General features: G+C 37.8%; 5 protein-coding genes across 5 annotated transcripts; 3 read left to right on the top strand and 2 right to left on the bottom strand.

Moving 5' to 3' along the window:
- The first annotated feature begins 264 nt into the window (after positions 1 to 264).
- Positions 265 to 4,069, top strand: LOC131008224 (G-type lectin S-receptor-like serine/threonine-protein kinase At4g27290). Its single transcript, XM_057935117.1, has 6 exons — positions 265 to 1,675; positions 1,812 to 1,946; positions 2,025 to 2,158; positions 2,235 to 2,445; positions 2,543 to 2,652; positions 3,155 to 4,069. Exons 1-6 carry the CDS (start codon positions 859 to 861, stop codon positions 4,067 to 4,069), a joined length of 2,322 nt encoding a protein of 773 aa, XP_057791100.1. The 5' UTR covers positions 265 to 858.
- Positions 4,070 to 9,341: 5,272 nt separating this feature from the next.
- On the top strand, positions 9,342 to 10,165 carry LOC131007704 (cysteine-rich receptor-like protein kinase 8). Its single transcript, XM_057934637.1, has 3 exons — positions 9,342 to 9,469; positions 9,540 to 9,690; positions 9,769 to 10,165. The coding sequence occupies exons 2-3, from the start codon at positions 9,547 to 9,549 to the stop codon at positions 10,054 to 10,056; spliced, it is 432 nt and encodes a 143-aa protein (XP_057790620.1). The 5' UTR covers positions 9,342 to 9,469; positions 9,540 to 9,546; the 3' UTR covers positions 10,057 to 10,165.
- A 921-nt stretch (positions 10,166 to 11,086) lies between these two features.
- LOC131008223 (uncharacterized) lies at positions 11,087 to 13,415 on the bottom strand. Its single transcript, XM_057935116.1, has 4 exons — positions 11,882 to 13,415; positions 11,689 to 11,758; positions 11,507 to 11,630; positions 11,087 to 11,344 (listed from the first exon to the last, which is right to left on the bottom strand). The coding sequence occupies exons 1-4, from the start codon at positions 13,413 to 13,415 to the stop codon at positions 11,087 to 11,089; spliced, it is 1,986 nt and encodes a 661-aa protein (XP_057791099.1).
- Positions 13,416 to 14,774: 1,359 nt separating this feature from the next.
- On the bottom strand, positions 14,775 to 16,731 carry LOC131008222 (uncharacterized). Its single transcript, XM_057935115.1, has 3 exons — positions 15,596 to 16,731; positions 15,370 to 15,456; positions 14,775 to 15,280 (listed from the first exon to the last, which is right to left on the bottom strand). The coding sequence occupies exons 1-3, from the start codon at positions 15,636 to 15,638 to the stop codon at positions 14,775 to 14,777; spliced, it is 636 nt and encodes a 211-aa protein (XP_057791098.1). The 5' UTR covers positions 15,639 to 16,731.
- Positions 16,732 to 19,218: 2,487 nt separating this feature from the next.
- On the top strand, positions 19,219 to 22,550 carry LOC131007672 (G-type lectin S-receptor-like serine/threonine-protein kinase At4g27290). Its single transcript, XM_057934604.1, has 7 exons — positions 19,219 to 20,527; positions 20,748 to 20,885; positions 20,983 to 21,107; positions 21,193 to 21,403; positions 21,520 to 21,757; positions 21,828 to 21,978; positions 22,072 to 22,550. Exons 1-7 carry the CDS (start codon positions 19,255 to 19,257, stop codon positions 22,357 to 22,359), a joined length of 2,424 nt encoding a protein of 807 aa, XP_057790587.1. The 5' UTR covers positions 19,219 to 19,254; the 3' UTR covers positions 22,360 to 22,550.
- Positions 22,551 to 24,025: the final 1,475 nt, after the last annotated feature.

Below are 24,025 nucleotides of genomic sequence, written 5' to 3'. Positions count from 1 at the left end.
GGGTCCAACTAACCCTTCCCAATTTCTCTCTGGTCCGTCGAAATTTCAGCATTTAAAAACTTGAGTAGACAAAAAATGATCCTTGCGTCCAAATCCCAATTGTATCTTTTTCCAACTCCCACGCTAGGATAATATTTTTTTTCTTATATTCGTGGCACATGTTAGTTGACTAATTAAGATTGGACATTGTCTAATGTTAATTAATTGCATTAAAAGAATTTCTGGTACATATATTCCAGAAGACTGCATCACAAAGGTCAATGTCGAAGCTAGAGCCATATGCAGAGTCTTGCTTGGTATCATCTATAGATATACATTTGACCAGTTTGATTTAAATGAAATTCATTCTAATTGAGCTCCATTTAATTAGTTGCATATCTTCGTTTTCAAAAGATGAAGCATTTGATCTTCAACAAAATCCTGCGCATGTTGTTTGTATCCATAATCTTTCCACAACTCTCAGTTTCTGTAGATACACTCCTCCCAAATCAAACATTAGCCGTCGGGCAGAGTTTGGTGAGTCAAAACCAAGTTTTCGAGCTGCAATTTCTGCGCCCCGGAAACTCAAGCACCTTCTTGGGCATACGCTACAAAGCCACACCAGACGTCGTAGCTTGGGTTGCAAACAGAAACAATCCCATCACAGACGCGCAAGGAGTCGTCTTCGCCGTCGCCGGAAACGGCACTCTCCTCATAACCAGAAATGGAAGCGTTATCTAGTCGGCGAGTCCGTCAACGGTGGCATCGCGTCCATTTGTACGCCTCCTGGACACCGGCAACCTGGTTGTTGTGGATGACACGACGCTTGAAGAAGGCAACTCCGTCTTGTGGCAGGGTTTTGATCATCCAACTGACACCATGTTGCCCGGAATGAAGATCCTCGATGATCTTGATTCCGGTGTTGAGACGAACTTGACATCCTGGAGAAATTCGGATGATCCTTTGCCTGGAGAGTTTGTGTTCAAGATCATGAATCGTGGACTGCCTCAGATGGTGATTTGCAGAGGAGAGAGCATATTTTATCGAACTGGAATATGGAATGGGCTTCAGTTTAGCAGTATGCCATCTCTGTTGAATTCAGTTTTCCACCCTGATTTCAATATAAGCCATGGGAGGTTGATATCTGTGAGCAAGGCTTATAACAGCTCACTTTTCACAAGAATGAATCTCGACGCATCCGGCTTGATCCAGCGGTACACGATGAACTCACGGAGAGATATGTGGAATCTTGCTTACAAATTTCAACAAGACAGATGTGATGAGTATGGTAGTTGTGGGGCGCATGCAGTCTGCAGCATTGAGAAAATGCAGAAATGCGAGTGTCTCAAGGGATATGAACCCACTTCACCAAATGATTGGGACCTTCAAGATTGGTCTCGTGGATGCAGGAGAGTTAAGCCGTTGGATTGCAAGGGCGGTGGAGATGGTTTTCATGAGGTTAGAGGGGTCAATTATCCTGATATGTTGCAGTTTTGGTTGAATACTAGCATGAGCCTTGAGCAGTGCAAAGCTGAGTGCTTGAGAAACTGCAACTGCTCCGCTTATACTAATTCAGACGTTACTAATGGAGGCAGTGGCTGCCTCATGTGGCTCGGGGATCTCGTTGATATCAGAGAAGTTTCTGAAGCAGACAGTAACCAGAACTTGTATCTCCGCTTACCAATTTCAGAACTAGGTATGCCCTTTTTTATGGTTTAATCTTGAAATAGATTCATATCCCAATTTAAAACACCGGGGTTTTACTTAAAATACTTTTGTATCTGAAAACTCCAGAGCAAAAATGATTTCAGTAGGTGGTGTTATTCTTGTAGGTGCTACCACCAATGAGGAGGAAAAGAGAAGAAGAAGGCCTACAAAAGTTATAGTGATAGCTGTTACATCTGCAGTTCTTTCAGCAGGCCTTATCGTTGGAGTGTTACTTTTAATGACAAGACGAAAAAGGCCAGGTATCAATGCTTATGGTAGAATAAGTCTCACATGAAAGCACAGACTGAGAATTTGGTGTTTTTCTTGTTATTTCACAGCATCAAATTCAGATGAAGTTAACAGTGAAGATCTAGAATTACCATTATTCAAGTTTGCAACTGTTTTGACTGCAACAAACGGCTTCTCTAGGGAGAACCTCATTGGAGAGGGAGGTTTCGGCCTTGTCTACAAGGTAACACACTACATCACAATGAAGAGATGATTATGAATTCGTTGTGTATTATCTGATGCTTACATTGCATAAGCAGGGGAAGTTATCTGCAGATGAAGAAATCGCCATCAAAAGATTGTCTACAACTTCCCAACAAGGCCTCAAAGAGTTCAAGAATGAAGTTATCTTGATTGCCAAACTTCAACATAGAAACCTTGTCAGACTTTTGGGGTGCTGCATTGAAGGAGAAGAGAGAATGCTGATCTATGAATACCTGAAGAACAGAAGCCTTAACTATTTTGTTTTTGGTACAGCAAAATATATCTCTTGTTTAATTTTTGCAATTTTTTTTCATATTTCCTAGAGATTGGATCATCCATTGTTGAAGTTATGCATTACTTGCAGATCAAAACCAAAGGAAACTATTGACATGGTCTAAGCGCTGTGACATTATCATGGGCATCGCAAGGGGACTGTTATATCTTCATCAAGACTCCAGATTAAAGATTATCCATGTTAGTCAAAAAGGGGCACCTCCCAATTCCAACTTTGCTACCTCAATTCTCAAAGTTGGCGTGCAACCACCTCCCACCTACCACATCATTTCCCTATAAATAAACCTCTTCAGCAGCATACCAAAAATACCTCCAGAACAACACCAGAGAAAATGTGTGATATTAGAGAGAGAGAAATCTTGTGTGAGGATAGCTTCTGAGTAGAAGTTATACACGAGTGACAAAAGTGAGTTGAGATATAGTCTTGGTTTAGGCAGATAAAATACAGAGTGGTATTTTATGTTGTACTCCTCCTTTTGAGATTCTCTAATATATTGGTGTGGGTCCGTGGACGTAGGCAGTTTGGCCGAACCACGTTAAATTCTTGTGCTGTTAAATTGTGTCTAGTTTTATTCTTATTTCTTGCTTCTACCAAGTTTGGATGGGGAACTAATTTCCCAACAATTGGTATCAGAGCCTGGTTGAGGTCTCTTGATATTCCAAGTATGCTCTGTGGTTGCAGCATTGTCTGATCTTCCACATCAGAAAGGATTTCTTGAGAAAGATCCGGGCGGGGTGTCTCTTGCGAGACGGCTGTTCATTTTGGTGGAGAAGCGGTACGTCAAGTCAACTTCAAGTCCAAATGAAGTTCGACGTGGAGAAATTCGATGGAATAATAAATTTTGGCTTGTGGCAAGTGCAAGTCAAGGATGTGCTGATACAATCTGGGTTACACAAGGCCCTGAAAGGAAGTCCGAGTGCAGTCAAAAAGCCCGGTGCAGATGATGACACAAACAACAAGTCCGGTATGAGTGATGAAGATTGGGAGGATCTGGATCTGAAGGCGGCAAGCACAATTCGTCTCTGCGTGGCCAAGAATGTACTTGCAAATGTACATGGGATTTCGAGTGCGAAGGAGCTTTGGGAAAAGCTGGAAGCTCTGTACCAAGCAAAAGGCATCTCGAATCGGTTGTATTTGAAGGAACAATTTCATACCTTACGGATGGATGAAGGTGTGAAGATTTCAGATCACTTGAGTATTCTCAATGGCATTATCTCTGAACTGGAGAGTATTGGAGCGAAAATTGAAGATGAGGATAAGGCGTTGAGACTCATCTTGTCTCTTCCACGTTCCTATGAACACATGAAGCCAGTATTAGTTTATGGGAAGGAAACTCTGGTCTTTGCTGAAGTCACGGGCAAACTTCTTTTGGAAGAAAGAAGGCTGATGAGTGAAGGACGTCCTTCATCGGAAAATTCAGCAATGGTGGCCTTTAGCAGAGGGAGGAAGAAAGACTCCAAGGGCGTTGTTTGTTGGAGGTGCGGAAAACCCGGCCATACGAAGCGAAACTGTCCAGGTGGAGCTCATCAAGGTGGAGCGGATTCGGCAGAAAGCTCCGAACAATCAGCTAACATCGTGTTTGATGATGTCCTTTGAGGACATGAATATCCTTATGGCATGTCCAATGGCCATGATAGAGGATGTGACGATGTTAGTTGGACCACATGTGCATGGTTTTTTGGCATGGATGCAGGTGTGTGGTGAAAAGTATGTCGATGGCTGATGACTTCTAGGAGGGCCAAAAGCTAGAAGGTTGCACCAAAAATTTCAGCAAGGTTTTTTTCGACATGTGCCGAAGTAAAATTCTTAGAATGGTTTATTCTAAGTGTTCTACTCATTTGGTGGAGTAGGTTTATTCTCTTTTGAGGATGATGGTTCTTTGTGATAAGAATCATAATTTGTCGGCGGTTCCGGTTTGTCGACAAAAGGTGTTTTAAACACGGTGGTTAGCTGAAAAATCAGAAATGATCCAAGGAGTCCAGATCGAGTGGGAGTTGTGAGCAGAATTATGGCAAATTCTGGAAAGCAGCATTGGGAAGCAGTAAAGTGGATATTGAGATATCTACGTGAATCTACTGATAGATGCTTGTGCTTTCGACGAGGTGATGTAGCACTACAAGGTTTTGTAGATGCAGATTTTGCCGGTAAGGTAGATCGCAGGAGAAGCACTACCGGTTATGTCTTTACAGTTAAGACAGAAAGGCTGCTGCGTTGATTGAGGTGTGAAGACAGATTGAAATCAGTCTTCAAGTGGGAGATTGTTAGTCAAAAAGGGGCACCTCCCAATTCCAACTTTGCTACCTCAATTCTCAAAGTTGGCGTGCAACCACCTCCCACCTACCACATCATTTCCCTATAAATAAACCTCTTCAGCAGCATACCAAAAATACCTCCAGAACAACACCAGAGAAAATGTGTGATATTAGAGAGAGAGAAATCTTGTGTGAGGATAGCTTCTGAGTAGAAGTTATACACGAGTGACAAAAGTGAGTTGAGATATAGTCTTGGTTTAGGCAGATAAAATACAGAGTGGTATTTTATGTTGTACTCCTCCTTTTGAGATTCTCTAATATATTGGTGTGGGTCCGTGGACGTAGGCAGTTTGGCCGAACCACGTTAAATTCTTGTGCTGTTAAATTGTGTCTAGTTTTATTCTTATTTCTTGCTTCTACCAAGTTTGGATGGGGAACTAATTTCCCAACAATTGGTATCAGAGCCTGGTTGAGGTCTCTTGATATTCCAAGTATGCTCTGTGGTTGCAGCATTGTCTGATCTTCCACATCAGAAAGGATTTCTTGAGAAAGATCCGGGCGGGGTGTCTCTTGCGAGACGGCTGTTCATTTGGTGGAGAAGCGGTACGTCAAGTCAACTTCAAGTCCAAATGAAGTTCGACGTGGAGAAATTCGATGGAATAATAAATTTTGGCTTGTGGCAAGTGCAAGTCAAGGATGTGCTGATACAATCTGGGTTACACAAGGCCCTGAAAGGAAGTCCGAGTGCAGTCAAAAAGCCCGGTGCAGATGATGACACAAACAACAAGTCCGGTATGAGTGATGAAGATTGGGAGGATCTGGATCTGAAGGCGGCAAGCACAATTCATCTCTGCTTGGCCAAGAATGTACTTGCAAATGTACATGGGATTTCGAGTGCGAAGGAGCTTTGGGAAAAGCTGGAAGCTCTGTACCAAGCAAAAGGCATCTCGAATCGGTTGTATTTGAAGGAACAATTTCATACCTTACGGATGGATGAAGGTGTGAAGATTTCAGATCACTTGAGTATTCTCAATGGCATTATCTCTGAACTGGAGAGTATTGGAGCGAAAATTGAAGATGAGGATAAGGCGTTGAGACTCATCTTGTCTCTTCCACGTTCCTATGAACACATGAAGCCAGTATTAGTTTATGGGAAGGAAACTCTGGTCTTTGCTGAAGTCACGGGCAAACTTCTTTTGGAAGAAAGAAGGCTGATGAGTGAAGGACGTCCTTCATCGGAAAATTCAGCAATGGTGGCCTTTAGCAGAGGGAGGAAGAAAGACTCCAAGGGCGTTGTTTGTTGGAGGTGCGGAAAACCCGGCCATACGAAGCGAAACTGTCCAGGTGGAGCTCATCAAGGTGGAGCGGATTCGGCAGAAAGCTCCGAACAATCAGCTAACATCGTGTTTGATGATGTCCTTTGAGGACATGAATATCCTTATGGCATGTCCAATGGCCATGATAGAGGATGTGACGATGTTAGTTGGACCACATGTGCATGGTTTTTTGGCATGGATGCAGGTGTGTGGTGAAAAGTATGTCGATGGCTGATGACTTCTAGGAGGGCCAAAAGCTAGAAGGTTGCACCAAAAATTTCAGCAAGGTTTTTTCGACATGTGCCGAAGTAAAATTCTTAGAATGGTTTATTCTAAGTGTTCTACTCATTTGGTGGAGTAGGTTTATTCTCTTTTGAGGATGATGGTTCTTTGTGATAAGAATCATAATTTGTCGGCGGTTCCGGTTTGTCGACAAAAGGTGTTTTAAACACGGTGGTTAGCTGAAAAATCAGAAATGATCCAAGGAGTCCAGATCGAGTGGGAGTTGTGAGCAGAATTATGGCAAATTCTGGAAAGCAGCATTGGGAAGCAGTAAAGTGGATATTGAGATATCTACGTGAATCTACTGATAGATGCTTGTGCTTTCGACGAGGTGATGTAGCACAACAAGGTTTTGTAGATGCAGATTTTGCCGGTAAGGTAGATCGCAGGAGAAGCACTACCGGTTATGTCTTTACAGTTAAGACAGAAAGGCTGCTGCGTTGATTGAGGTGTGAAGACAGATTGAAATCAGTCTTCAAGTGGGAGATTGTTAGTCAAAAAGGGGCACCTCCCAATTCCAACTTTGCTACCTCAATTCTCAAAGTTGGCGTGCAACCACCTCCCACCTACCACATCATTTCCCTATAAATAAACCTCTTCAGCAGCATACCAAAAATACCTCCAGAACAACACCAGAGAAAATGTGTGATATTAGAGAGAGAGAAATCTTGTGTGAGGATAGCTTCTGAGTAGAAGTTATACACGAGTGACAAAAGTGAGTTGAGATATAGTCTTGGTTTAGGCAGATAAAATACAGAGTGGTATTTTATGTTGTACTCCTCCTTTTGAGATTCTCTAATATATTGGTGTGGGTCCGTGGACGTAGGCAGTTTGGCCGAACCACGTTAAATTCTTGTGCTGTTAAATTGTGTCTAGTTTTATTCTTATTTCTTGCTTCTACCAAGTTTGGATGGGGAACTAATTTCCCAACAATTGGTATCAGAGCCTGGTTGAGGTCTCTTGATATTCCAAGTATGCTCTGTGGTTGCAGCATTGTCTGATCTTCCACATCAGAAAGGATTTCTTGAGAAAGATCCGGGCGGGGTGTCTCTTGCGAGACGGCTGTTCATTTTGGTGGAGAAGCGGTACGTCAAGTCAACTTCAAGTCCAAATGAAGTTCGACGTGGAGAAATTCGATGGAATAATAAATTTTGGCTTGTGGCAAGTGCAAGTCAAGGATGTGCTGATACAATCTGGGTTACACAAGGCCCTGAAAGGAAGTCCGAGTGCAGTCAAAAAGCCCGGTGCAGATGATGACACAAACAACAAGTCCGGTATGAGTGATGAAGATTGGGAGGATCTGGATCTGAAGGCGGCAAGCACAATTCGTCTCTGCTTGGCCAAGAATGTACTTGCAAATGTACATGGGATTTCGAGTGCGAAGGAGCTTTGGGAAAAGCTGGAAGCTCTGTACCAAGCAAAAGGCATCTCGAATCGGTTGTATTTGAAGGAACAATTTCATACCTTACGGATGGATGAAGGTGTGAAGATTTCAGATCACTTGAGTATTCTCAATGGCATTATCTCTGAACTGGAGAGTATTGGAGCGAAAATTGAAGATGAGGATAAGGCGTTGAGACTCATCTTGTCTCTTCCACGTTCCTATGAACACATGAAGCCAGTATTAGTTTATGGGAAGGAAACTCTGGTCTTTGCTGAAGTCACGGGCAAACTTCTTTTGGAAGAAAGAAGGCTGATGAGTGAAGGACGTCCTTCATCGGAAAATTCAGCAATGGTGGCCTTTAGCAGAGGGAGGAAGAAAGACTCCAAGGGCGTTGTTTGTTGGAGGTGCGGAAAACCCGGCCATACGAAGCGAAACTGTCCAGGTGGAGCTCATCAAGGTGGAGCGGATTCGGCAGAAAGCTCCGAACAATCAGCTAACATCGTGTTTGATGATGTCCTTTGAGGACATGAATATCCTTATGGCATGTCCAATGGCCATGATAGAGGATGTGACGATGTTAGTTGGACCACATGTGCATGGTTTTTTGGCATGGATGCAGGTGTGTGGTGAAAAGTATGTCGATGGCTGATGACTTCTAGGAGGGCCAAAAGCTAGAAGGTTGCACCAAAAATTTCAGCAAGGTTTTTTCGACATGTGCCGAAGTAAAATTCTTAGAATGGTTTATTCTAAGTGTTCTACTCATTTGGTGGAGTAGGTTTATTCTCTTTTGAGGATGATGGTTCTTTGTGATAAGAATCATAATTTGTCGGCGGTTCCGGTTTGTCGACAAAAGGTGTTTTAAACACGGTGGTTAGCTGAAAAATCAGAAATGATCCAAGGAGTCCAGATCGAGTGGGAGTTGTGAGCAGAATTATGGCAAATTCTGGAAAGCAGCATTGGGAAGCAGTAAAGTGGATATTGAGATATCTACGTGAATCTACTGATAGATGCTTGTGCTTTCGACGAGGTGATGTAGCACTACAAGGTTTTGTAGATGCAGATTTTGCCGGTAAGGTAGATCGCAGGAGAAGCACTACCGGTTATGTCTTTACAGTTAAGACAGAAAGGCTGCTGCGTTGATTGAGGTGTGAAGACAGATTGAAATCAGTCTTCAAGTGGGAGATTGTTAGTCAAAAAGGGGCACCTCCCAATTCCAACTTTGCTACCTCAATTCTCAAAGTTGGCGTGCAACCACCTCCCACCTACCACATCATTTCCCTATAAATAAACCTCTTCAGCAGCATACCAAAAATACCTCCAGAACAACACCAGAGAAAATGTGTGATATTAGAGAGAGAGAAATCTTGTGTGAGGATAGCTTCTGAGTAGAAGTTATACACGAGTGACAAAAGTGAGTTGAGATATAGTCTTGGTTTAGGCAGATAAAATACAGAGTGGTATTTTATGTTGTACTCCTCCTTTTGAGATTCTCTAATATATTGGTGTGGGTCCGTGGACGTAGGCAGTTTGGCCGAACCACGTTAAATTCTTGTGCTGTTAAATTGTGTCTAGTTTTATTCTTATTTCTTGCTTCTACCAAGTTTGGATGGGGAACTAATTTCCCAACAATCCACAGGGATCTAAAGACGAGCAATATTCTACTAGATGGAGATTTGAATCCGAAGATCTCAGACTTTGGATTAGCAAGAATTTTTGGAGATGACCAATCTATTGCTAAAACAAAACGAGTTATTGGGACCTAGTAAGCTGTTTTCTATAACATAAAATTTTGTTACCTTCTACGGGGCGTTATGACTAATAAGTTTCTGCAGTGGCTATATGGCTCCAGAATACGCTATTGATGGGAAGTATTCGGTGAAATCGGACATCTTTGCCTTGGGAGTGATACTGTTAGAGATTGTGAGTGGAAAGAAGAACAGTGGCTTCGATCACTGTGATCACTATCACAGCCTTTTGGGACATGTAATCTGTTACAGACTAGATATTATTCCATCAGCTGAGCATTCTATATTTGAGAAGCTAACAAATATATTTTGGCAGGCATGGTTACTGTGGAAAGAAAACAACATTCTGGAGCTAATGGATGAATGTTTGAGCAATACATTTATCGAATCTCAAGTGAAGAGATGCATACACGTCGGGTTATTATGTGTTCAAAAATTTGTAGAAGATAGGCCAGACATATCGTCTGTGGTTTCCATGTTAGGAGGTGATGGAGCAATTCTTCCAGAACCTAAGGAACCTGGATTTTTTGCTGAAAGGAGTCCGAGCTGCAGAACAAGATCATGTGAGGACACATTCACCATCACTGAGTTAGAAGCCAGATGAGAAGGATATAGTTATTCCCATTGATGTAAATATTATTATTTCTCTAAATTCATTCTGATATTAGAAGTGAGGATATCCCACAACTAAGATGCTCATTATTTTAACCTTCTGACTTATCCATATAGAAGATGTTAATCAATTTACTATTGTTAAGTCATTGAGATTGAAACATTACTAAATTTGAATTGAACTAAGCTTCTGAGAGAGAGGATGCTATTCTGAATAAAGAAGGAAAAAGAGAAAATTAATGGAACATAGTGTGAATTAACTATAAAGATGTGGAAAATCTTGATATAGAACAATATGAACAATAAATATATATGTTAACCCAATTGTTATTTTTTTTTTTTGTTCTTGTGCCTCTTATTTTATTGTGGCCCATTTTTGGATTAATTTATTTTGTATTAGCCCATATGAACAATAAATATATATGTTAACCTAATTAATTTTCAATTTCATTTCATTACTTCATATTTTTATTTATATCATTTAAATATACTAGTAGAGGAAACGTGCGTTGCACGTGTTATGCTTGATAGTATAATATTATGCTAAAAGTTAACATCATATTTAATGCAATACTCAAAATATCATTGTAAAAATGATTGTGAATAAAATTTGATATACCTATTTAATTTTAAAAAGTCAAATATTGCTTGTATCTAAAAAATTAAAAAGTAAAAGCAAATACGTCAACTACTAATTAGTCTAAACTATTAAATGTGAATCTATATTCACATCAAATCTTCTCTACTTTGACTTTGATGGGTGGAGAAAATTTCTTTCTCTTATTTTTGCTTTCAGAGATAAAAATTTTCAATGTGCAATCATCATCATCTTCATCTTCATCGCTTGTAATGTCAATATAATCATGAAGAACTTTTTTTGTGATTTTTCGTTTTCCCCTTCCTTGCACTTCATGAGGCTGCACTTGTAACTCCGCCGCTCCAGTTTGCTTGGTCTTTTTAGTTATTTTTTTGATTTCTCCCACTTCATTTGACATGGCCTTCTTCCCTATTTTTTTCTTTCCCTATTTTTGTTTTGTCTTGGGTGCCTTCTTAACTATTTCTTCCCTTCCTTCTTCATGATCTTTTGTTTCTTCAATTGATGTTACCATCGATTTCATTACAGCATTCATCGGGTCACATTCTATCTTTTGGATTGCACTTGCTATAAGATTTAGCTTTCCCCTATCATCGAATTTTGCATGCTTTATAGTAGTCATAAACCGCATTTCTGTTGAATTTGGAGCGGCTAGACCTCTATAGTATGCAGAATCGTTTTCATCCTGGAAAATTAGATATTTAAATTATCATCATGAGTAAATTTCTTAAAAATTGATAGTACTTGTTATTTTGACAAATGAAAATCATCATGAGTAAATTTCTTAAAAATTGATAGTACTTGTTATTTTGACAAACGACTATTGACGAAAAAAATAAAAACTTACGTGACTGATTGATGAAATATACTCATCCACCGAACATCCTACATATACTGCTGCAACCTCATCGAACAATGTAATATTTGCATCATAATCTCCTTGTATGAAAAAAAACTCCACCTTCTCCTTTCTGTATGCAACTCAAGATCATTGAATAAGCTTTGTGTTGTTCATCATTCAATTTTAACTCTGCATTATGATCTTCCTCAGGTATTTCTATTGACATCTCATCTTGTATTTCTCTAGACCATTCATTATCTACAGTATCAATATAAGTAGTAATTTTTGGAAGGTCATAGGAATTTATATTTTTTCCCATACTTTCTAAGAAATCACTTAAGCTTTTCAAAGTTTTGTAAACTCGCAATTCAACTGAAGTACCTGCATCTCTTTTGAAATCTTCGGACAACGCATCAAAGTAGGTATCCCAAAGAATTTTCACATCTGTTGGTGCACAATGTACCAAGATTATAGCAAATAACCTTCGTAGTTCATTTGACATTTGAAAAGTTATTGCTTCATTTAGACACTCAATAATGCTTTGATCATCTTCCAATAATCCCCTCTTCTGTGCTGCTTCCTTAAAACTATAGCACTCTGTACCATTGATCGTCAATAAGTAACGGAAAAAGTTTGGTCCCCTAACATGATTCAAGAGGAGTTGAAGATAATATCTTTCTCCTTCAATTGGATTTGCTGCACTAATACGTCCAATAACATTGCAATATCTTTTTCTTTCTGTCCAAACTTTATCTTTCTTATCCCACACGTAGTGCTCAGGAAATTCTTTATAAAGATATTTTCTTGCCTTTTCACTTGTAGCACACATTGAAAAATATTCTGTCAGCATTGTTTTTGAAGCATGATCCCACACCAAAAGATTTTGCAAATTTTGGGATGCGTGATATGCTACAAACTGTTTATTTGGAAGATGAAGCTGCAAGTTGATGACTGCCGGAGAAATATCATTCAAACTAAATTCAAAAACTCTCCACACCGCTTCTTGAGCAGAAATCCAACGTGCATCTTGGAATTGTTTGATTTCATCAACTTGGTTTTGGTCATCATTTTGAGTCATATGAATTGCCACTCTATCATGCCCTTTATAGATATATTTATACAAATACTTCACTGCTGTGATACCAGAACATACCTCGACATTGATATGACAATTATATCTGGATAACAAATATGCATTGTATGGCACAACCCAACGGTTGTCCAGGTCTGCATTCCGAACTCTTATAAATGATCCATTATCTTGTCTTCTATAGATAGGATATTCATCTTTACCTTGTATTGTACTTTCGCAATATGATCGTGGGTAATGGCATTTGCATTTTTCTTTCACCATACAAGAATTTTTTGGATTCTTCTCTCCACAAGGACCGTGCATCATCTGTTTTTTAACTAAATCAAACAACTCTGGATTTTTTTCTTCATCGGGAAGTTCTGCACTCACAAACTTGTCAATTTCATCGGTGGTATTTATCTTATTTTCAGACTTAAAAATTATCAACATATGGACATGTGGTAACCCTCTTTTTTGAAATTCAATTACATGAACGTGTGCAGCAACATGTCCAAAAATCTCATTCTTGAATAATTGATCTCTCAAGTCTTGCAACTTTGCTCGAAATACCCTTGCAGTTAAATCAGGACGATCTTGAGCTGTTTGACCAACATATAAGTTTTCTTGTATTTCCTTCCATTCCGGGTTGCATGTCATTGTAATAAATAAATCTGGTTTTCCGAATCTTTGTACTAATGCCAATGCATCAAGATATCTACGCCTCATATCTCTTGGACCCCCGATAAATGTTGCAGGAAGAACAATTCTTTTGCCAACTTCATTTCCTCTCAATTCTCCTTTGTAAACACTATCAACAATTCCTTGATATAATTCTGCTCTCATACTTGATTGGTTGAGGCGATAAAAATCTAGTCTTGTCGTCTCCAATTTTATATACATATCAACAACAAATTATTGTAACAATCTTCCTGCTAATAAAAGTACGGATTCCTTTGTATTTCTGATTTGTAGCTTATAGCAAATATATTCTCGACGTGATACGTTCTTATTATTTTGCCTCATGACACCTGTAAAATTGAAAGAATACATCATAAAATATTTATTGCAATCAAAAAGAGTTGAAGAGAGAAGACAATGTCAGAGTTACCCAAGTTGAGCTACGTATCTGTAATGATATAAACATGGCAGTAGCTGAAGTATCTTCTTTATGTTATTTAATGTTCTAATTAAAGTGTATGCATTTGCTTTAGAGAAAGGAGGGAGATATGCTTTCACAAAAAAAAAATGTCAGGGTGAAGGGCTCATTGCTACCTCTCGAGCAATGGTTGTGCTCTTGAAGCTAATCTTTCTTTTAGTATTCTATCTATTTTCCTCGAGCACATTTGAAAAGGTTGTAGCTGTATGTATATGCTATATCCAGTTTAGGTGATTGCTGATAGAAGATGTGCTTATTTAGTTTATGCACAAGTGTTTTGTTAGTGGGAGTCATTAATTAGTGATTTTATCTATATCACAGGAGAAAGATATGTTAGATGAATTGTGCTTTTATATCATTTAGCTGATTACAAGGTTACTCCAGGGGTTATTCTACTTGAAAATAACTATATTATGTGCAATTGGTGTTGTGGTTTATGATGTCAACATCACATTACTCTTTCAATTTTATTCAGATTAATGCCTTGTCTTCATCGTAATTGTTTATGTATTAAAATTTCATTGGCAAGTCTAATAGTTTCATGATATATAATAACATTAATGTTAAGTTTTGTTTTATAATAAATCCATATAATAATTTTCATAACTTAATACTTAAATAAGCTAGCAATCGAAAATAACTTTAAAATGAGAATTATATATAAAACTTAGCAAAATATAAATACCTTGTTCTTCTCTGGAGATGATATCATCTGCACTCATACTTGTTGATAGTGATGAAGTAGTATTGAGATTATTGTTACGAACGAAAGGTGTTGTTGCAATTATCTTTTTGATGTTTTGATGCCAACCTGTTTCGCCTCTTGGAGAAAGGAGTGGATATTGCAATGGATCATAACATCCATAATCATGTTTTATTCTATGTCTCTCACCCGAATGAGCATGAACCACAATATCTCGCTCAAATGGTATGTTATCATTATTACCTTCGACCCATATAGCTGCAACTTGATCTGCATGTGGAGAATTATATACTCGTTGATCTAAGTTCACGTCTTTTGAAATATGTAGTTGAACATTATCCATTTAAGGATAATCTTTCAATCTTCGAAAAACTTTTGCATATGGATTGACTTCCAAAATTTTTATGATCTTCTTCACTACTGTTTCTGAGATATTTTGATTTTGCATTATGTTCATTCTGTTCTCTACCTCACTTCCTGTTTCATAAAAATATAATTGAAAAAAGCAAGGGGTTGAATCTTGTGGTGTCAATCCCGGAAGATCATGATAAACCATTCCTTGTGCTCGGAAAGAATAAATTCCTCGTCTTGAAGATGCAAGCTCTTTATCCAATTTCACTTCAAATGAAGTAAATGAGAATATAGAATTGTATGAGCGGATATTTCTTCGGAAATCCATAGCTTCTTGTGATTCAGATGTAAACAATTCATATAATTCTTCGGGAATTTCAGAAAATGGAAGTATAACCTTTCCATTATCACAACAAAAAGTAGGAGGCTCGTATTCAAATTTTGTAGCTCCGCAATAAGTGCAATCAGACACCTTTTTTAATTCATTTAGTATAGAACCTGAATGCATAAACAAAAAAAAAATTAAATTTAATAAAAAATTATTTTTCTATAAATAAATGTTATTCTGAAAACATTGTATTACTTACTATTGATATCACATGAATTCTGTTGTTTTAATTTCGAACGTTTCCTTTTCATTTGTGAAAGTCTTCTTTGTCGATATACCTCTGTAGCTATAATATAAAATTATACTAAGAAAAATAAGCAAAAAAAAAAAACCAACTCATGAAATTAAGATGCAGGTTAAGGACACATGTTTGAGATTGATCATGCTATATTGACATTATATATTTAATTTTATTTTTTTTTTACCTGGAAGGGAGTTTGACGTGGATGAAAAATTCCGAGCACTCATACTTCAGCACAAAGAAAAAAAAAACTGTAATATTGAGGTTTGAATCAGATATATATATATAGCAAACATAAAATTGTGACACCCAATTATTATCACATGGATATTTGCTGTTGGAGTATATATAGGAAATCATCTTCCCCTTCTAAAGTGTAAGTAATACTCAATAATAATATTTCCTAATGCTACGAAACAATTAACTAATATTTATGTATGAATCCTTTTTTTTAAGGGAATAAGGTGAAGGATAGGATTTCAAACAATAAAAATACTACGAAACAATTAACTAATAGACCAATCAAAATAATAATATCTTCTTCTGTTAATCATCTCCTATGATAAGTGACTTGCTTTTCTGCCCAAAAGTTATTCGGATAATAACCTGGCTGAATTGGAAAGTGAAGCTATCAAAGTCTTGTTAAATCTGCATCTACAATAATAAGGTCGGTTATCTACTTGAACAAACATATAATTAATACAAAGAATTGTGACTAATATATATCGCTTAAGAATAGAATTAAAGAATTATGATTAGTGTAGGAATAATAAGAATACAAAGAATTGTGACTAATATATATTGCTTAAGAATACAATTACAGAATTGTGAACCTTAAAGAATTCCGAGAAAAGCACAAACTGGAAGCGCACATAATTTCTTATATGACGGCACATTCATATGTAACCCCTTGACAAACATTCGAGTTTCATCACCAAAAATCATGCGAAATATACGGAAACCATGCACATCGTTTTTTACGACTTGCCGTCGGACTCTTGCATAATCGCCATGCTTATTTTCAACACTACAAAGAACCGGACATACCAATAATTGCCGACAACGGAGAATGGAGGGCAGGCACGACTCGATACACTCATAGATTCAATTGACAAACATCAGAATGTAAATTTCTCTTTGTGATCAAAGGGAATTATTTTGGAGAAGGAATTTTGTGTGAATGTTTTGGTTTGATTGAGGTGTTAGTTAAGAAGCGGCGATGTGAGTAGTTAAGAATACAAAGAATTGTGATTAGTGTGGGCTTCTTCTATAATAATAAAAATAATCATAATAAAATGATATTACATTATTGCCCTTAAATAAATTAAAAAATAGGGACATAATAGGCAAATCAAATTTTGTAAAACAAGGCTCTTTTATAATAGGTATAGATTTATTGAATTATATAGTACTATTATGTTTTGTAAATACGTTCAAATTTACACTAATTATATATTGTGTAATTTTAATATTTCTTTAAATATTCTTTTTTTACTTTGTAAGAAATGTTTGTGTGTTACTCTTTTACAACATAATGTGAAACTGTTTTTTTTTTTTTTTTTAGTTTCTATTTTTTGTATTATTTGATGTAAATATTGAATTTGATTTGATTACTTTATATTTGTTTTTTTTGTATCATTGAAATACATTCATATAATTCTATAATAGTACTCCTATTACATATTATGTTGGGAACCTTGTGGAATATCCTAACCCTTGTTTTGATGATACCAAAATTCATAGGACTCAAATGTAATAGACTAGAATCGTTTTGAACTCAAGTGTTAGAGTTCGTTTCTAGTTTAGTTGCGGTGTCAAAGACTGAAGACTGAAGAATGAAGACTGAAGACTGAAGACTGGAGTTACCAACTGAAGTGTCAGTTGAAGAATCAGTTGAAGACTGATTATTTAATGCGCGCCATAGACTGATACTAAAGTCAAGTATCAGTTGAACATTCCTCCTAGAACTGATCTTCCAACGTTCAGAGGAAGCCACGTACGCTCAAGTACAGCCGCATTAAATGCAGGGATATCTCAATATCTTATCTCTGCAGAGGTCATTCCTATCTGGTGGTTACTTTTCAGAGATGTCACATCTCCTGTCATTCAAAGAGAGCCGTTTCCACACAGACAAGGAACCTCGAAGGTTGAAGCCTCAGCCCAAATTCGAATTGCTCTCCAACGGAAGAAATCTCGAGGACGATTTACGCCAACGGATCTATTCAAGAGTTCTCCTACAAATAGCGCTCGAGGATCACTTCAATCTTCACCGATTCAACAACATAAGTTGAAGCTCTGCCGAAATAGCTACTCAGCCCAAAGCTTAACCGCTCAAAGCTTGAATCGAAGAAGAGAATTCCAAAGCCAAAAATCAGTCACTGCTGATTACATACATTCTCTTAGACCCTAGGCAAATATTCTGTATACCCAGAAGCCAAAGGTCAAACTTGCTTCAAAGAACTTGTTCTTTGTAAGTATAGTTGGCACTCGTTTAAACCTCTCCCCCATAAAAGTGTTTGAGTGATTCAGAGATTCAGGAAGGTACTCTGAACTCTGGAAGAGAAGTCTGAGCACGAGGTGTGCTTAGCAGGGAAATCGAAATCCTACGCGAGTTGTGTAGGTGCTGAAATCCTATACGAGGTGTGTAGGTGGAGAAACCCTACGCGAGGTGTGTAGGTGCTGAAGAGAGTTTATCTTCAGTTCACGGTTTGCAGTGCACCAGGCAAGCACTTGCGGAGTGGATTGTTGGTCTGATCAACCAGCCGTGGATGTAGGAAAGGGTTTTTCCGAACCACGTAAAAGTCTCTGTGTTATTTACAGCTTTCAGTTTACATTCTTAACTGTGCTATTTCTATTGATAAAACTGAACACTGACTAACTGCTAGAGAAACCTTAATCCAACTATCTGCTCCACCGAGGCTATTTGAAACTAAGTTTAATTTCCGCTGCGTGTGATATCAATCTGACTGAACTATCCTCTGATAGTAAGGAAGAGTGATATCATCCCTATCTTTGCAAACACGACTGAAGCCCTTACGTGGATCAGTTAAGTTCTTGTGACTTAACTGATAACTCTTTACTGAAGAGCTTTCAGTATCAGTCGTCAACCCTGTTGGTCAAAACTAATTTCGGTTAAACAGGTGTCTGTTTTGCTTGTAAAGTTTCTTTTCTATCTCTGACTGAGATCCCTCTGATTGAGGTTGGTAGATAGACCAAAAATAGCCTATAGGTGTATTCCCCCCCATACACCTATTCGAGACCCCCCGGACCTAACATATTACAAATACGTTTGAATAATCGGATTGTGCAAAGCACGGGTATAATAATAGTTAACTATAAAGATGTGGAAAATCTTGATTAGACCTTGAGATTATTTCGAAGCAGCTTCACTTCATGTAAGAAAAGTCATTGTTTCTTATTATAAAAAAGAATGCTTGATGGAGTATTATTTAATTCCAGTGTCAACCAGAATCGAGTTTAAAAGGAAAAAAACGACGGATGTAAAGGAAATCCACATCAAAGTCTCATTTTGAACTTGACCAGCACAGTATAAAATTTAAAGAACCTAAGTCTCCAATTCCTCATTAATTAGTTTTTGGAATTTGACGCAAATTTTCTATGCTTGTGTTCCGTAATGATGTTCATTAACAATAAGTTTTTGAATTCTCAACACAGATGCTATCTCACTCGAGCAAAAACAAATTAATAATTTTTTTTTCCTAACTTTATTTCACCACTGTTGAACTTTTAGCGGTAAACATAAACCTTTTTCAAGTCTTTGTTATGTTGGTCACATTTGGATGCAAACTAGAGCTCAATCTAAATCCTATTCATTTTTCAGGAATGGCAAATTTCATGCTCAACAAAAGCGTCTACAAGCTGGTCCTGTTCATCACCTTTCTTAAACTCTCAGTTTCTAAAGATACACTCTTTCCAAATGAAACTATGAGTGTTTTGCAGACTTTGGTTTCTGAAAGCCAAGTTTTCGAGCTGGGATTTTTCCGACCTGGGAAATCCACAAACAGCTTCTTGGGCGTGCGCTACAAGAGCACACCAGATGTCATAGTTTGGGTTGCAAACAGAAACATTCCCATCACTGATCCACAAGGAGTCATTTTCGCGGTTTCTGGAAATGGAAGTGGTGTCATAAGTAGAGGTGGAAGCATTATCTGGTCGTCAAAACCATTGGGAGTGGCATCAAATCCAGTTTTAAAGCTCCTGGAAACTGGAAACCTGGTTGTTGTAGACGATGCGAGGCAAGGCTACATATGGCAGAGCTTTGATTATCCAACTGATACCTGGTTGCCAGGAATGAAACTGGTGGCCAACGGCATGGATGTTGGCAGAGAGACATATTTGACATCATGGAACAATTCAGACGATCCTTCGCCAGGCGAGTTTCATTTCAAGATTGACAATCAGGGCTTGCCTGATTTGGTCGTTTACAGAGGAGAAACCAAAATATTTCGAGCTGGAAAGTGGAATGGAATTCACTTAACCAGCCTTCCACCTTTTCCAAGTCCCACTGTTCAAGTTTACTTGGCTTTCCAAGGGGAGAGGTTAGCATCCGTGATGGAAGGGCCTTATAACAGCTCAATTTTCACAAGGTTACAGCTAGACGCATCCGGTTCACTCCGGCGGTATACTATGAGCTCAACAAAAGATACGTGGAATCATGTATTCACATTTCCAACAGACAAGTGTGATGAATATGGTTACTGTGGTCCGTATGCAATCTGCAGAATCGAGAAACAGCAAAGATGCGAGTGTTTCAAGGGATTCTCCCCCAAGGTACAAAATGATTGGGACCGTCAAGATTGGCGTGGTGGATGCAGGAGAGATGAGCCGTTGAATTGTGAGGCTGGAGATGATTTTCATGAGGTTACTGGGGTTAGATATCCTGATATGCTGCAGTTTTGGATGAATATGAGTATGAGCCTCGGAGAATGTAGAGCTTTGTGCTTGACAAACTGCAGCTGCACCGGGTATGCAAATCCATACATAACCAATGGAGGCAGTGGCTGTCTCATGTGGTTAGGAGACCTCATTGATATCAGAGAGCTTCCTGGAGCTGATAGTAAACAGAATATCTACATTCGCTTACCATGGGAACCAGGTAATTGTCTTTTTCTAATTTATGTTTGAGATATTTCAATCATATTTCATTGTCATCGTTCTGTTAACCGATTGGTCGTAGGTTCGAATCCTACTTGGGGGAGATTTGATTCACTCTCCATAAGTACTACATCGACACATCACAAGGGGCTATTTTTGTTTCAAGTATGTTGAAGTTCTGGAATTACAAGTATTTCAATAGTTAAGTGTGATTCTTGTAGGTTCTACAACAAACCTTGAGAAGAAGATGAAGAAGAGAAGGCCTTCAAAACTAGTACTGATATTAGTTGCATCTGGAATTCTTTTGTCAGGCTTTATCGGTGGAGGAATACTTCTAATGGCAAGACGAAAGAGAAGAGGTATGAATGAGCCTTTACAATGGCAAGTCACTCACATTGAAGTAGAAGCTCAGGCATTATTTTATTTTTTTTCTTTTTATTTCCTTGTTCTTTACAGCATTGAAAGCCAACCGTGAAGATCTAGAATTGCCTATATTCAAGTTGGCAACCATCGTTGCAGCAACAAAAGATTTCTCAAGGGAAAACTTGATAGGAGAAGGAGGTTTCGGGCCTGTATACAAGGTGACATGGTACACCGGAATAAAAAGTTGAAAAAATATGAGTTTGCGTAATGCATACTGACTCCTATGTTAACTCCCATGAGCAGGGGAACTTATCTGCAACCGAAGAAATAGCTGTCAAAAGATTGTCAAGAACTTCGCAACAAGGCATTAAAGAGTTCAAGAATGAAGTTATCTTGATTGCCAAACTTCAACATAGAAACCTTGTCAGACTTTTGGGGTGCTGCATTGAAGGAGAAGAAAGAATGCTGATCTATGAATACCTGAAGAATAAAAGCCTCAACTATTTTGTTTTCGGTAAAGCCTAAGATATAGTATTTCTTATCTTTTCATCTTTAAAAACATCGCTATGCATTTCTTCAAATCTCAAATAGATTGCAGCATCAGCTTCTGAAGCTATTCATTATTTGCAGATCAAAATCAAAGGAAACTTTTGACCTGGCCTAAGCGCTTTGACATAATCATGGGAATAGCTAGGGGGCTGCTATATCTTCATCAAGACTCCAGATTAAAGATTATCCATAGGGATCTAAAGACAAGCAATATTCTACTAGATGGAGATTTGAATCCGAAGATTTCAGACTTCGGGTTAGCAAGAATTTTTGGAGAGGGTCAATGTATAGCTAGAACCAGAAGAGTTGTTGGGACATAGTAAGCTTTCTTCTATTAAATTTCCTTTTGTTACCTTCTACGGGGCGTTATGACTAATGAGTTTCTGCAGTGGCTATATGGCTCCAGAATACGCTATTGATGGGAAGTATTCGGTGAAATCTGACATCTTTGCCTTAGGAGTGATATTGTTAGAGATTGTGAGTGGAAAGAAGAACAGAGGCTTCGACCACTATGATCATTTTCATAGCCTTTTGGGACATGTAATCCCTTACAGGCCAGATATACTAGCTGTATACTGTATCATTGACGACAACTAACCTATAATTGAAAAGCTAATAAATATATTTTGGCAGGCATGGTTGCTGTGGAAAGAAAACAACATTCTGGAGCTAATGGACGAATGTTTGAGCAATACATTTATCGAATCTCAAGTGAAGAGATGCATACACGTCGGGTTATTATGTGTTCAAAAATTTGCGGAAGATAGGCCAATCATGTCATCAGTGGTTTTCATGTTAGGAACTGATGGAGCAGTTCTTCCCGAACCTAAGGAGCCTGGGTTTTTCAACGAAAGGAGTCCGAGCTGCATAACAATTACTTGTCAAGAAACACTCACTATCACGGAGATGGAAGCCAGATGAGGAGATCTCACATTCCACAAACAATAATGTCTTAGCTCTCTTGAAAAATGAATGCTGGTTAATGACCTTATCCTTTGATTGTAAACGGAATCATCTATGGTTTCCAAATGAAAATCTTTTGTGTAGAAAAACATAAATCCTTTTTCTGGTTTTGGATTGATGATACACAGAGAAGATGCCGGTTGTTGAAACCTTTTGATTAATTGCATGTAGAATATATGCTCATCAGTTCTGCTACAGTTAACTGACTGAAGTTTTGATTGATTTAATCTTGGATTGAACCAAACCTCAATCACAAAAACACCTAATAATTTTAACCTTTCAGGAACAATGCATTATTCAGTGTCTTCGTAGCTTTAACCATGCAGATGCAGTAATGGTGCAGTCACTGGGCGAACTTATACTCTTTTACTGCATACAAAAGAATTTGGTATAAACTCCATCTGGTAGTCATTTACCTTCTAGATAGCAAGCCAGAGCCTCTATCCATCTGTTCTAGAATGCTACATAGTATTTTAGTCTTTTCTTGCTTCCTTCCACATATATCTTAAAAGGGATATTTTCCGTAAAAAACATGAACTTTCAACAAATTCTGATTTTTCCCATGATCTTTAAAATTTGAAAAAAATACACAACTTTTCGATTTTTTCTGATTTTTCCCACGGGTATGAAATACTCTCAAATAAAAGCCGATTTTAAGGTTTTGACTTAGATTTTTTGATACCTAAGCTTGTATATCGGCTTTATTATAACACCTTTATTATCCCTCACAGTTAGATACAAAAAATTAAGTCAAAAGTTATTAAAATCGGCTTCTATTTGAGAGTATTTCATACCCGTAGGAAAAATCAGAAAAAATTGAAAGGTTGTGTATTTTTTTTCAAAATTTAAAGGTCATGGTAAAAATTAGAATTTTTTAAAAGTTCGTATATTTTATGGCAAATATCACATCTTAAAACTGCAGTATACGTAATTATCTAGCATGAGTGGAAATTAATTTTGAACATCTTTCTGTTGCAAAGTAAAGTGCAATTTGAAATTCCAACAGTTTTGGGCCTAAAAGCACAATTTTTTTTTTCAAATGGTGATTCTATTCATAGCCCCCATTTTACTCCTTAAAGCCCCCTTTTTAATATAATAATTAAAAATAATTAAAAAATTATTATTTTACCCTATAAAATATAGCCTTTAAATTAAAATATATTTTAAATTAATAATTTCTTTTTGCAAATCTTAAATAATAAATATGTATAGCCCTATCGAAATCTGAAAATATTTATAGCCCCCTATCATAATCTGATAAAGAAATATGTTTATGCATATATAAACCCTAGAAAGAACTGTATAGCCCCAACTCAAAATTCCGAGAATCATATGAAATAAACTAAATCAACATAGCTGTCGAGTCCGATTAATTTTCTTGTAGTTTGAAATTTTTTTAGAGTTCCATGATGCAAATACTGGATGGAAATTCTGAAATCAAAGAGAATATATTACGCGTTTGCGTAATTTCTATCACAAGCATGTGTAGAAATAAACGTATAACTATCTTGGGAAAGGAAAGAAGAGCGGTAACATGCTCAAGGCGGTCTGGATTTGCACGGTGTGGCTTCTTTGGAAACGACGTAACGAGAGCAGATTTGAAGGGAAAACGTGGGGGATCCAA

Source organism: Salvia miltiorrhiza, chromosome 2, assembly GCF_028751815.1.
Source record: "Salvia miltiorrhiza cultivar Shanhuang (shh) chromosome 2, IMPLAD_Smil_shh, whole genome shotgun sequence".
NCBI classification, from domain to species: domain Eukaryota; kingdom Viridiplantae; phylum Streptophyta; class Magnoliopsida; order Lamiales; family Lamiaceae; genus Salvia; species Salvia miltiorrhiza.
Note: the sequence above shows the minus strand (reverse complement) of the source record. Positions and strands in the feature narration are given on the sequence as shown.

What these genes read in the sequence shown, in the direction of transcription:
- LOC131008224 (XM_057935117.1), top strand. Translation starts at nt 859, where the DNA reads ATGTTGCCCGGAATGAAGATCCTCGATGATCTTGATTCCGGTGTTGAG. An exon ending in GTTTCGGCCTTGTCTACAAG is followed by an intron (nt 2,159 to 2,234) that starts GTAACACACTAC and finishes TTGCATAAGCAG; the next exon opens with GGGAAGTTATCTGCAGATGA. An exon ending in CCTTAACTATTTTGTTTTTG is followed by an intron (nt 2,446 to 2,542) that starts GTACAGCAAAAT and finishes CATTACTTGCAG; the next exon opens with ATCAAAACCAAAGGAAACTA.
- LOC131007704 (XM_057934637.1), top strand. Translation starts at nt 9,547, where the DNA reads ATGGCTCCAGAATACGCTATTGATGGGAAGTATTCGGTGAAATCGGAC. An exon ending in ATCACAGCCTTTTGGGACAT is followed by an intron (nt 9,691 to 9,768) that starts GTAATCTGTTAC and finishes ATATTTTGGCAG; the next exon opens with GCATGGTTACTGTGGAAAGA.
- LOC131008223 (XM_057935116.1), bottom strand. Translation starts at nt 13,415, where the DNA reads ATGAGAGCAGAATTATATCAAGGAATTGTTGATAGTGTTTACAAAGGA. An exon ending in GAGGAAGATCATAATGCAGA is followed by an intron (nt 11,631 to 11,688) that starts GTTAAAATTGAA and finishes AGTTGCATACAG; the next exon opens with AAAGGAGAAGGTGGAGTTTT. An exon ending in ATATTTCATCAATCAGTCAC is followed by an intron (nt 11,345 to 11,506) that starts GTAAGTTTTTAT and finishes CTAATTTTCCAG; the next exon opens with GATGAAAACGATTCTGCATA.
- LOC131008222 (XM_057935115.1), bottom strand. Translation starts at nt 15,638, where the DNA reads ATGAGTGCTCGGAATTTTTCATCCACGTCAAACTCCCTTCCAG. An exon ending in CACGTCAAACTCCCTTCCAG is followed by an intron (nt 15,457 to 15,595) that starts GTAAAAAAAAAA and finishes TTTATATTATAG; the next exon opens with CTACAGAGGTATATCGACAA. An exon ending in GAATTCATGTGATATCAATA is followed by an intron (nt 15,281 to 15,369) that starts GTAAGTAATACA and finishes TTATGCATTCAG; the next exon opens with GTTCTATACTAAATGAATTA.
- LOC131007672 (XM_057934604.1), top strand. Translation starts at nt 19,255, where the DNA reads ATGGCAAATTTCATGCTCAACAAAAGCGTCTACAAGCTGGTCCTGTTC. An exon ending in GGCAAGACGAAAGAGAAGAG is followed by an intron (nt 20,886 to 20,982) that starts GTATGAATGAGC and finishes TGTTCTTTACAG; the next exon opens with CATTGAAAGCCAACCGTGAA. An exon ending in CCTCAACTATTTTGTTTTCG is followed by an intron (nt 21,404 to 21,519) that starts GTAAAGCCTAAG and finishes CATTATTTGCAG; the next exon opens with ATCAAAATCAAAGGAAACTT.